Raw genomic sequence first — 13,062 nt, forward strand, 5'->3', positions numbered from 1 at the left:
TTAATAAAAAAGATCATAATTTTTAAGTAGAAAAAAAAATCCTGTTGTATTACAATGTTAAACACATCTAAAAGTCAATGGCGAACTTAAAAAAATATATGAAAAATATATGACAAATATGAGGCTATAAAAAATTCACATTTCAATTTTTTTACATGCAACATCTTATAATAATAATATCCACAGTTAATACAATAAAAAGGTTCAGGAAATGATGTTGTGTAGTGTCCCACCATTATTAAAAATGTCATAAAATTAAACTTCAGTTTACCTTCAATAGGCTATACATTATACTGTATTAAATTTCAAGGAACGAGGAGATAATAAATCATCAGTGCAGTTCCTGCACGTAACATCTCACTAACAATAAACCAACAGGCCACAAGCCACAAAGGACCGCTGCCACCCAGATTTTTCACTACAATAGCTGTTAAAGTTTTGAAAAGAGGGTTAATGGTTAGTAGAGGAGGAGCTTTTCAGAAAGTTATGATTCAGGATGAGATCATGGTCTTTAATAAGGAAGTAGTAAGCTATAGAAATCGACTCAGTTGACAAAACTATTAACTCAGTATAGGAAGTTACACAACTTTTTTATTGTGAATATAATACTATATCATTTATTTCAACATGTGAATATTTTAACCAGGGCCATTGCTAGCAGGGAAGATAGGTGGTGAAAGATGCTCGGGACAGTTGTAGGACTGGACCTTAACATGGATTAATTGATATTTATACAGTGAAGGCTATGCAATGCTTTTTTATTATCTAGTTTCTGTGCTTGAACACATAGAAAACTTAAAAGAAAAAGAAAAACCTAAAGCACTGTTTAATTTGTATCTTTGTTTAATTTATTTACTTGTACTATTTATACAATTTTAAATAGGGACCTGCATACCCCAGCTACGGCCCTGATTTTAACCTCCCAAAGCTGGAGTGGTCCCAATACATACAGTAGCACTTACAATAGAAACGATTCGGGATGAAGCATGAATTTAGGGTTTAAGATATATACAGGTAGATTAAATCTGTATTTTATGTTTATTTATTTGGTGAGTCTTTATTGCAAACCGGGATGATCAGGACTTCAATTTTTTAAAGTGAAGTGACATTCAGCCAAGTTTGGTGACCCATACTCAGAATTTGTGCTCTGCATTTAACCCATCCGAAATGCACACACACAGAGCAGTGAACAAACACACTGTGAGCACACACCCAGAGCAGTGGGCAGCCATTTATGCTGTGGCGCCCGGGGAGCAGTTGGGGGTTCGATGCCTTGCTCAAGGGCACCTAAGTCGTGGTATTGAAGGTGGAGAGAGAGCTGTTCATGCACTCCCCCCACCCACAATTCCGTCTGGCCCGAGACTAGAACTCACAACCCTTCGATTGGGAGTCCAACCCTCTAACCATTAGGCCACGACTTCCCAAATGTGGATTGGTTTCAATGTGGATTGAAACATTGAAGCATCATTTCTATATTTGTTATTCCTATATTGATTTTATAATATCTTTATATTAAGTATATCTTTATATATGTATGTACTGTATGTATGTCTTCTGAAAAGGCTGAAAGGGTAATATTTTAGTCAGTTCCAGTGAAAGGGATTCATGACTAACAGCATCAAAACCAGTTTGTCATGAAGTGTCCTGTCAGGAGAGTGTTCATTTATCTGACATCAGAAAGTGACATTTTTAACAGTACAAAACACAATATGACATTTCTATCGCTAGATCCCAGAGAATAAACATTGCTTAATAAATCTCAATCCTTTCCTCAAATAGATGTACACTCAATTATAGTTACCTGGTACACGTGTGATGTTACATAAAGACTTAAAGTTTGTCTTACTGTGTAGTTTACATTCTTGTTCAATACAGTATATAATCTTGAGGGTCCTGAGGTACTTGTTTAGGGGACCTTTTCCACATAATGACTTGCTATTTTGAAATTCCTGTGAAATTCCTTTCTATGACTGTAACTGAGTCATTGCGTACCACATTGACATGAACTGGATTAAGGAGTTTTGTAGGTTCTCAGCCTTAATATCCTGAAATTACTCTGTAAATATACAATACAACATTGATTTATTTTTATAAGAACTGCAAATTATGGAGAAAAGTTCAGTTACCAGTATTTTGTTGGTACCTGTTGTTACATTGATTACCATTCGAAGTTGTGTAGTTATATACTTTAGCCTGCTTTATATAGTCAAGACATTCTTCTCTGGATCTGGTGTGTATTTACTTCTACATTAAACTGAATTATTCTTGTAACGTCCTGCAGTGGATCCTACACAAAAAAATTATGCCATTCATGCTCTTGTTACTAAGCAAGTAGTTACAGTATTGTTCAAAATAATAGCAGTACAATGTGACTAACCAGAATAATCAAGGTTTTTCGTATATTTTTTTATTGCTACGTGGCAAACAAGTTACCAGTAGGTTCAGTAGATTCTCAGAAAACAAATGAGACCCAGCATTCATGATATGCACGCTCTTAAGGCTGTGCAATTAGTTGAATTAGTTGAAAGGGGTGTGTTCAAAAAAATAGCAGTGTGGCATTCAATCACTGAGGTCATCTATTTTGTGAAGAAACAGGTGTGAATCAGGTGGCCCCTATTTAAGGATGAAGCCAACACTTGTTGAACATGCATTTGAAAGCTGAGGAAAATGGGTCGTTCAAGACATTGTTCAGAAGAACAGCGTACTTTGATTAAAAAGTTGATTAGAGAGGGGAAAACCTATAAAGAGGTGCAAAAAATGATAGGCTGTTCAGCTAAAATGATCTCCAATGCCTTAAAATGGAGAGCAAAACCAGAGAGACGTGGAAGAAAACGGAAGACAACCATCAAAATGGATAGAAGAATAACCAGAATGGCAAAGGCTCAGCCAATGATCACCTCCAGGATGATCAAAGACAGTCTGGAGTTACCTGTAAGTACTGTGACAGTTAGAAGACGTCTGTGTGAAGCTAATCTATTTTCAAGAATCCCCCGCAAAGTTCCTCTGTTAAAAAAAAAGGCATGTGCAGAAGAGGTTACAATTTGCCAAAGAACACATCAACTGGCCTAAAGAGAAATGGAGGAACATTTTGTGGACTGATGAGAGTAAAATTGTTCTTTTTGGGTCCAAGGGCCACAGGCAGTTTGTGAGACGACCCCCAAACTCTGAATTCAAGCCACAGTACACAGTGAAGACAGTGAAGCATGGAGGTGCAAGCATCATGATATGGGCATGTTTCTCCTACTATGGTGTTGGGCCTATTTATTGCATACCAGGGATCATGGATCAGTTTGCATATGTTAAAATACTTGAAGAGGTCATGTTGCCCTATGCTGAAGAGGACATGCGCTTGAAATGGTTGTTTCAACAAGACAATGACCCAAAACACACTAGTAAATGGGCAAAGTCTTGGTTCCAAACCAACAAAATTAATGTTATGTAGTGGCCAGCCCAATCTCCAGACCTTAATCCAATTGAGAACTTGTGGGGTGATATCAAAAATGCTGTTTCTGAAGCAAAACCAAGAAATGTGAATGAATTGTGGAATGTTGTTAAAGAATCATGAGAGGTGCCACAAGTTGGTTGACTCCATGCCACACAGATGTCAAGCAGTTTTAAAAAACTGTGGTCATACAACTAAATATTAGCTTAGTGATTCACAGGATTGCTAAATCCCAGAAAAAAATTTTTTTGTACAAAATAGTTTTGAGTTTGTACAGTCAAAGGTAGACACTGCTATTTTTTTGAACACACCCCTTTCAACTAATTGCCCAATTGCACAGCCTTAAGAGCGTGCATATCATGAATGCTGGGTCTTGTTTGTTTTCTGACAATCTACTGAACCTACTGGTAACTTGTTTGCCACGTAGCAATAAAAAATATACTAAAAACCTTGATTATTCTGGTTAGTCACATTGTACTGCTATTATTTTGAACAATACTGTATATAGAAGATGCTCTTATCCAAAGCAATTAACAGTATTATTGATAGAAAACCCTCTGCAGCAACCTGAGCTATAGGTCCTTTACCCAGCAGCCTTCTGATCATCAGCCCTTGGCCAATATTTAAAACCTGTCCTAGTATGTAGTAAAAGATTTAGGGTTTGGCACATAATCAAAACACTTAAAAGAAAGAAAATGCACCTTGCAATGCTATCCTTAAAGTCACTGTTTTATGAGTGACAAAGTGTTTTTGATATACATGAAATAAGCTAGTTTTGAGATATGCTACGTTTTTTACTGTTACGTTTTGATGCATTTTGGAAGAAAGATTTAAAATTCCAGGTTTGAATCAAAACTGCATTACGGGTGCTTTATCATACTATTGTGCTACTATATGCAGGTAAATCACAATGTTTTTGTATTTACAGTTTTTTTTTTCATTGCTCTGGAGTGATTTTCACAAGAACGTTTTATAAACCATCTCACAACAGATCATAAAAATGCACTTTTCACCCAACTATTTCAGCATATTTTTAATTATGTTAAAGAAAACACAAATTACATTCTTTTTTACATGATTGTTTTTCAATGACTGCCTTTCATAATGCTAATACTATTAGTCTATTCATTCGCATATCTCCTTGTTCAGTTGAATATTTGTAAACATCCGTCAAATCTATATATAATTTAATTAATCTGATCTTAATTGTTAATCTGTGTATGTATCATTCGGTTCAGTATGTCTATAGATTTTTTGCAATTTCCAAAACGAATGATTAAATATAATAAGATAATTACAGTATAATTTTATAAAGTGATTTGTTTCACTTTATAACCAAAATTTTCACAAAGTGTGAGTGTGTGTGTGTCATCTCCTTACATCATGGGGACCAAATGTCCCCACAAACATAGTAATACCAGGAAATTTAATTCAATTTAACCATGGCCTGCTAAAGGGTGATTTGAAAAGGGTCTTGCATTATTTGCTAGTTAAATAACTGACTGTTAAACCAAAAGATTCATACGATTGTGTTCTGGTGAGTAAACCAAATGTTATGATTACGTAGTACAATTATCTGTCTTTTTAAAAAAATATTATTCGATTCAGTTCAATTCAGTTAAAAAAACAGTAATAGAAGTTTGTCTAAGGTATGAGGAAAGAAATTGAAGGAAGAAAATATGTGTGGCTGTAATGAAAGTATGTAATCAGCTTTAGAAAGAATGAGATGTAATACAAGTGTGAACAGTTTTGATTTTAGTCCTAACAAATTTGAAAATGAACACCTTTCTGGTCAAAATAATACTGAAGTGAATAAAATTATGTATTAATCAAAATAAATAAAAATGACATTCATAATGACTTCTTTATCATAATATAAAAAGCCTCTTTAAAATGAAATTGTTGAAACATTTGAACAATATTGCTGCTACACTGCTTAGACAATTTCTAGACAATTGTCCACCAAATCAAATAAATATTTTTTTCTTCGAAAACAATGAATTTTATGAATTAATGTCATGTTTGAAATAATAATAATTTGAATTTGTACTTGACATATTTCATTAAAAAATAAACTGAAACATTTCTTAAAATAGAATGGTTTTTAAACCCTATTAAAGTAACACTAAGAACTTGGCACATTTTCAAAATCCTGTTTAGTCCTTGTGCCCTTGAACAAAGAACTTAAAGGGGTGATTTGATGCAATTTTAAGTTTTCCTTTCTCTTTGGAGTGTTACAAGCTGTTTGTGAATAGATAGGATCCCTAAAGTTGCAAAAACTAAAATCTTAAACCCAAAGAAATATTCTTTTATAAAAGTTAAGGCTAGTCCAAGCCCCCCTAAATTACTTGTTTAAACACGCCCCTACGTCTACGTCACTGTGTGGGAAGATTTGCATAACACTGTCTAAATTTTTACGCAAAGAAAGAAGGTGTAACTTTTATTCCCGCTGCAGTATTGTTGTATTGTGGAGATGCTGTGATGTTGCAACATCACAGTTATGTTAGAGGTGGGAAAAGTGGGGCAGAACCTGAGAACCAGACTGATCATGTCTACACAGCCACTAAACAATCAAAAAAAAAAAAAAAACATCAAAGAGATCCTAGACATTGTAATGGCCAAATATAAAAGAGCAATATAAATCTAACACAAATATTCTTAAGCACACAATTGATGTCCCTATGTTAAAGAAACATTGCAAGCTTTAAAGCTCAAGTTTAATCTTTGGCTAACTCCAATTATCTTATTATAAATAATACTTCCTTCAAGTAAATCTCCTAAAATGTAAAAAAAAAAAAAAATCTAAACACACAGACTGATACACCTATGTATGTCTTTTATTATGAGTAATTGTTGCTGCCATCTGACAATAAGTTGTCATAAGTAACACACTGTGTGTGTCTTAGTTTCTAAAGTGTTTTTCTAAAAGAAATGAAGCAAGCAGGAAAGAAAGTCAGACTAAAAGAAAAAAGGACTGAACAAGGACATGTCATGCTTGACATTAAAATGCAATGTGAAACATTTAAGATTCGATTCCTTCTGCCATTCCATTTTTTTTTATGTTTTTCAATGTAAATTAACTTGTTGGGCCAGTTTGAAATTCAGCTGAAAGTTCAAATACCACATGATATCAAATCATTCACTATTTACTATCTCTGTGACTTCAATGACCTCATAGGAGTTTGTATTTGTCAATACTGCTCAAATATACCTGCAATTAATTAACAATAAGTACAAACTCTGAAAAATGTTCTCAGTGAAGTGATTGGATATGTGCTTGACAACTTTGCATACAAAAAAGAATATGAAGATTGAAAGAGAATGACAAAAATGGAGGAGGAGCATAAAGAGAAAAGAAGTGGGCAGGTGAGTGACGGATGAAAAGAGTAAACCGAGAAGCACAACTATATAAAGGGGACTAGACGAGTCTCAGAGAACAAAATAACCTTATGCATTCATTCTGCTAGCAAACAGAGGAACTGTGTGAAGATGTGGAGATTAACATGCATCACAATGATCCTGCTCATATGTGCCAAAGGTAAGGTCTCATGATACATCTATTAGGGTAAGGATAACCATGAACAAAGACATTATACAAAGGGAACAAATGCTTTGTTAAAATAATATGACATGAAACTTGCAGTTCAGTATCATATGTTGATTCACAGTGACTCATTTTGAATGTTTTTATAAAATAAGCCGACTTGTAAGAATAATTTGTTCATCAATCAGACTAAACATGTTTCTGTGTAATCATATTCACAAATAAATTACTCTTAGGAGTCGGTTCTTGTATTTGCATTTACATTTTGTCATTTTGCACACGCTATTATCCAAAGCGACTTACAATCAGGAGACACATAAAGTGATTATTCTTAAAGAGGCAAACAGACACAGAAAGTGCTTGTAATACCAAGTTTCATACATTGTTCAAATAAGTACAATCTAGAAAAAGAAGGAATAAAGAGAATTATTATTATTATTATTTATTTATTTACGATGAAACCAAGTAGTTTAGAAAGAGATGAGTTTTCAGCTGTCGATTAAAAATTGTCAGGGATTCAGCATTCTGGATAGGGGTGGGAAGATCATTCCACCAGCCAGGAATGGTGAATGAGAATGTTCTGGAAAGTGATTTTGAGCCTCTCTGTGAAGGTACCATGAGGCGTTGCTCACTAGCTAGTAGATTTGTAATAGTGAGTGGAAGTAGAGGTGTGCCGAGTCTGTGGCTGTTCTATATACAAGCATCAATGAAGCATGTGAAGAGCGCTGGTGCAAGAAACACTCTTGTGATGTCATGTCAAAAAATACACTACCAGTCAAAAGTTTGGAATAATTAAGATTTTTAATGTGTTTGGAAAAAGTTGAGTGCTGGATTTATGGATTTTACAAAAAGTAAAAAATGTGAAAAGTGAAATATTTTGAAATAAAATAATTTAAAATAACTTTTTTAATTTAAATATAATTAAATAATTGAAAAATAGTTTAAAATTATATCATGGAAAAGATGAATATTCAGCAACGATTACTAAATATATTCCAAACTTACCAAAAGGTTATGCCCACCAACTAAACTGTTAACTGAATCTACCACTATAAGTGCAGTAATGCAATAATGTGTGCAGGGTCATTATAAAGAAACTTTATTTCTTCCCTTGCAGGTTCACTTTCTCAGTTTATTGGTAAGAGCTCCTCTCATTCATATGTCATCATCAAGTCATATAGTAGAAATACTAAAATACTGAATAATCTTTGATCTCTTTCTCATAGTTTGTGGACAAGCTCCTCTAAACACCCGTATTGTTGGTGGTGTGAACGCACCTGAAGGGTCTTGGCCGTGGCAGGTCAGTCTGCAGCATTCTGGATATCACTTTTGCGGAGGCTCTCTCATCAACAACGAATGGGTGCTGACAGCAGCTCACTGTTTACCTGGGTAAGATTCACCTAAACACACATATGCAACAGTTTTGTATTAATGAAAAAAAAAGATGTACTGATTTCTAAAGATATTTGTCATGCTTGACATTCAAATGCAATGTAAAACCTTTGGCATTCAAAGACATTTAAGTTTCAATTTTACCAAATGACAAAATACCAAATTATGTCAAATGACACTGCAAAATTGTTCACATTCTCTGACTGTATTTAGTGTCAGCACATCCAGTCTGCTTGTGTATTTGGGAAGGAGGACACAGCAGGGAGTCAATGCCAATGAGATCAGCAGAACCGTGAGAACGATAATCGTTCACCCCTCTTATAACAGCAACACAAACGACAATGACATCGCTCTGCTCCGGCTGTCCTCCACAGTCACCTTTAATAACTACATTAGACCCGTGTGTCTGGCGGCCCAGAACAGCGTCTTCCCTTCTGGCACCAGCAGCTGGATCACAGGCTGGGGAGATACTCAATCTGGAGGTACAAACACATGCAAACCTATTAATTCATAATGCATTTACTCCTAAAATCATTCATTGATTATTGTGTGTTTGGTGTTCAGTGAACCTACCTTCTCCTGGGATTCTGCAGGAGACTATGATTCCAGTGGTGGACAATGTTCAATGTAATAATCTGATGGGTTCTGGATCTGTTACTAGCAACATGATGTGTGCTGGTTTAATACAGGGAGGCAAAGACACCTGCCAGGTACAATGAACAAACAGAATATTGGCACACATCGAAGTATGTACAGTATAACACACTACAAGACCCGTTGTAATTTATTTGCATTCACATTATCTATTGAGGATAAATACTGTCTAAATGCGAGTTGACATCGATCAGTGAACAGTTCCTCTGTTACAAGCAATCGTGTCTGTGTTTGGAGTGACTTGTACCCATACAAACATCACAGATCTTCACCAACTCCTCCAAAGCACACTTCACCTGCCAGCATCCATGATAAAAACATTCACAATACATTCATTTTGACATGTGTTAATGAAGAAATACAATGTTATAGTGATCTGTGCATTGACAGAGCAAATATTGTTTGTTTCCTCATCAATAATAACAAACGCACACCTAAAGTATGATTCCTGTATGTCAGGATTACTTCTATAATAGTCTTTACCTTAATTACAATCATCATCCATCAAAACTTTACTAGTGCAACATTGCTTGCTTCATCCAACTGAGAGCTGAAGTTTGCTTTCAAATGCTTCTGCATATGAGCTGCTGTCAAGACTGTATTTCACACAAAGCAATGAGAAACAGCTAAACAATCACAGAATACGCACAAGAGAGGTGGTGGTGTTGTTGTTTTTTTTATTTTTTTAGTTAACCTATAAATCATAAAATTAGTAAATTATAGAATATGTTGAAATTAATTACCTGATCCCCTGGTGGGCCATGGCCATCCGGTTAAGACACCTGCATCAGTTTACAGTTTTCAACATATAAAGCTTACCATTAACCAATTAACAGGTTTTTACAAGAGCATGTTTTTGTCTTCTACTGTTAAAATTACTACCCTAATAATAATAATAAAAACCTCCTATCTCTCTATTTCTGTCCCTCTCTATAGGGGGATTCTGGTGGTCCGATGGTGAGTAAGCAGTGTACAGTGTGGGTTCAGTCTGGGATCACCAGCTGGGGTTACGGCTGTGCCAGGCCCAACTCTCCTGGAGTTTACACCAGTGTGTCTCGATATCAGAGTTGGATCACAAACAACCTGGGACAAAACCTGCCGGGATTTGTCACCTTCAGTGCCTCAAACTCATGCTCTGGCACCCTAAGTAAAACTTTCTTTCAGAGACCTACACAGCTTATACACAATTAACAGAGGATACTTGTTTGACTAATGCTGGTTTGTGTGTGCAGCCTCAACCTCCTGTAGCGGGAGATGTAACGAGAAGTACAACAGTAACTTCCGCTGCAACTGCAATACTAACTGCATTTTAAACTGCTGCAAAGATTATAGACAGCTTTGTACCTGTAAGTCCAAACACACTCATTTCAGTAATACTTACAGATGTTTAAAAATTTTAAAAATGCTGTTGCATTAGAAACAAAATATCACATAATTTGGCGTTTGCAAACAAATGATGCTAGTCGTTTTTCTTAGCTTCCTCCACTTTTTTTGCTTTTAGCATTTTTTACAATTATGTTTAATTGGCTAGTCTCATTGTGAATGGATGTATAAAATCAATGTTTTTAAAGTGTTACCAGTTCTCTTCACAAAATGTGTTTCTTTAAAATCAATGGCACATGCTTATGATATAAAATATGCATACATTTTACATACCTAAATACGTAATTTTTAATTATTGCACACCATAAAATATATTAAACATATACTTTAAATTTCCAAAAATTATAGACCAAAATTAACTCTTTCTTGCTCATTCTCATGACTTATATTTTTGTTTTTGTGTCTCTGCAGTGTGAGGTGTCCCATAATTCCATGGATTATTTAATCACACACTTATAATCATGTCACTTGCACATAAATCAGATTAACTTTATCTGATTGTTCTGCGAGGAGATTTTAAATCAGTACCACTTTGGATGAGTTGCACAGTCAGGAATGAGCAGCAGTCAAAGAAATTGCTGCACTGACATCACTCAGAGCTGTAAATGCATATTGTTTATGTTCAACATACTTATATGTCTAACAGTACTTTCCTCACTCCATTAGTAGAATCCTTGTCTCTTTTATTTCTCTTTTTCAATTTCTAGCATGTCATTATTTAGTGTCAATTGTAGCCATGGGCAACTTTCCTTCATTTAAGCATTTGACTTTTCTTGTATATAAAAAAAAAATTGTCATCTAATTACCTAATGTTTAAAATTGATCTGATCATTTATTATTTCTGCTGATAAATGAGTGGTTACTTCTTCAAAGTGGTCATGAACTGCCTTTTTTATTGTTTCTTAGTGTTCTCTAAGGTCCACATCAGGGGCGGACTTAACCATTAGTCAAAGGCCGACGACTGCCTTGGGCCCCCTGAAATGTTTTTCATAAACCAGGTGCACATTAATTGCAGACATGCTAACAGTTACTGTATATGATTATTATTATCAAGACAAATGCACGACATGACAGCGTTGAATGTGCTTCTTTTGTATCCTGCTATTCTTTTGTAAAAATTCTTTGGTTCTTTTGTATCCTGCTTGTAGCAAATAAAAATATCATGAATCTGAAGCAGTAATTAAATATTGAGCAACAGTGCATATTCTCTGTTTATTGTTTTAAATGCTGCTGCTTACTCATTTATGAGGACCCAAGAGAAAGATACACAGTTACTTTTTTTGGTTGATATAATTTTTAGTTGTGTAAATGTATATTTAAAGTATATCTATGACCAATAAATTTTAATTATGGCAATAAATTTCTCCATCCCAATCATCCTTGTAATCATAATTTATTATCACATAAATAGGCTTACTTGGAAGCAAATTGATACTGGAAGGGTTCTGCATCATTGCCATCTGCACGAAATATTTTAATACACCCGCTTATACAAAATATCACACTTTTAAAAAGTATTACATTAATTAATTCTGCAGTAGGCCTATTATAACCAGTAAAACTTTTATTTACCTCAAAGAAGAAATCGCAGCCACCCGTGTGGCGATCTAGTGATGGGACGCGATTGATACCAAAGCTCCGATTCAGTTTTCAAAGCAAGGCTACTACACACTGTGTCGCTGTTGATATGCAAGGAGCGTGAATTGAAATCATCAGTTCCACTTGGTTTCACTCGCTTGTCCGGGAAACTCATGAATATTCATCACTGTCTAAAAACAGATATTCACGGATTCTCTGCCTGCTGACACCGAAAATCTCGGAAACCGAAAACACCGGTGTTGTGTCCGTTTTTGCTTAATCCTAACCCCCTCTCCACACCTACTCCTAAACCTACCTACTAGGGGGGTAAAAAAAAACTGGCGGGGGTCAGAATTGGGCACAAAACCGGCCCTCCTCACAGAGACCTCACATTTCACCAGATGTCTCAAGCACATAACGTGTTGTGTTAAACCATCAGTACCAGTTATGAGACTAAAGGAAAGGATGGAGTCGAGGCTGTAGGGTCTATTTGACAAAACAGAAAACTGAGACATATGAACAAATTGTGTTAAAAAAAGAACAAATTAGGGATATTTATAAAAACTTAAGGAGGAAGCCATAGTGGATGGATGCCACAGCTGTTGTAAGGTAAGCCACTGACGGAATTTTTTTTTCTTCTTTTACTAATGAACTGTTGTTAGTTTTGTATTGTTGGTTTTCTATTGGCCTATATTATACTTCATGTCATTAATAATTGCTGGTGGAAATATTACCCCCAAATGCAGGATAAAATGGCCTTGTGTTCATATGCTTATATTTAGCCAATGTGCTGATAGACGGTTTAAAGGGATAGTGGGGAAAATAAAGTAATTATAAATGACTTTCTTTCTTCTGTAAAACATAAAAGAATATATTTTGAAAAATGTCTAGGTGTTTTGTCCATTCAATGGAAGAAAATGGTAACCAAAACTGTTAGGGTTCATCATAATATCATCTTTTGTGTTATAAAGGTTGTATAGTCATACAGGTTTGGAACAACATGATTTTCATTTTGGTGTAAAAATATACATTTAATTCCTTAAGAATTAAGCAAGCTAATTTTTTTTTT

At 35.0% G+C, this 13,062-nt stretch overlaps 1 protein-coding gene across 1 annotated transcript; it reads left to right on the top strand.

Annotated features, from left to right (window-relative positions):
- Positions 1–6,808: 6,808 nt before the first annotated feature.
- On the top strand, positions 6,809–11,687 carry LOC113050350 (serine protease 27-like). The gene is made up of 8 exons (XM_026213229.1): positions 6,809–6,980; positions 8,104–8,124; positions 8,213–8,375; positions 8,592–8,860; positions 8,943–9,088; positions 9,969–10,179; positions 10,265–10,378; positions 10,827–11,687. The coding sequence occupies exons 1-8, from the start codon at positions 6,932–6,934 to the stop codon at positions 10,829–10,831; spliced, it is 978 nt and encodes a 325-aa protein (XP_026069014.1). The 5' UTR covers positions 6,809–6,931; the 3' UTR covers positions 10,832–11,687.
- The last annotated feature ends 1,375 nt before the right edge of the window (positions 11,688–13,062 follow it).

This window comes from Carassius auratus, chromosome 31 (genome assembly GCF_003368295.1).
Source record: "Carassius auratus strain Wakin chromosome 31, ASM336829v1, whole genome shotgun sequence".
NCBI lineage: Eukaryota > Metazoa > Chordata > Actinopteri > Cypriniformes > Cyprinidae > Carassius > Carassius auratus.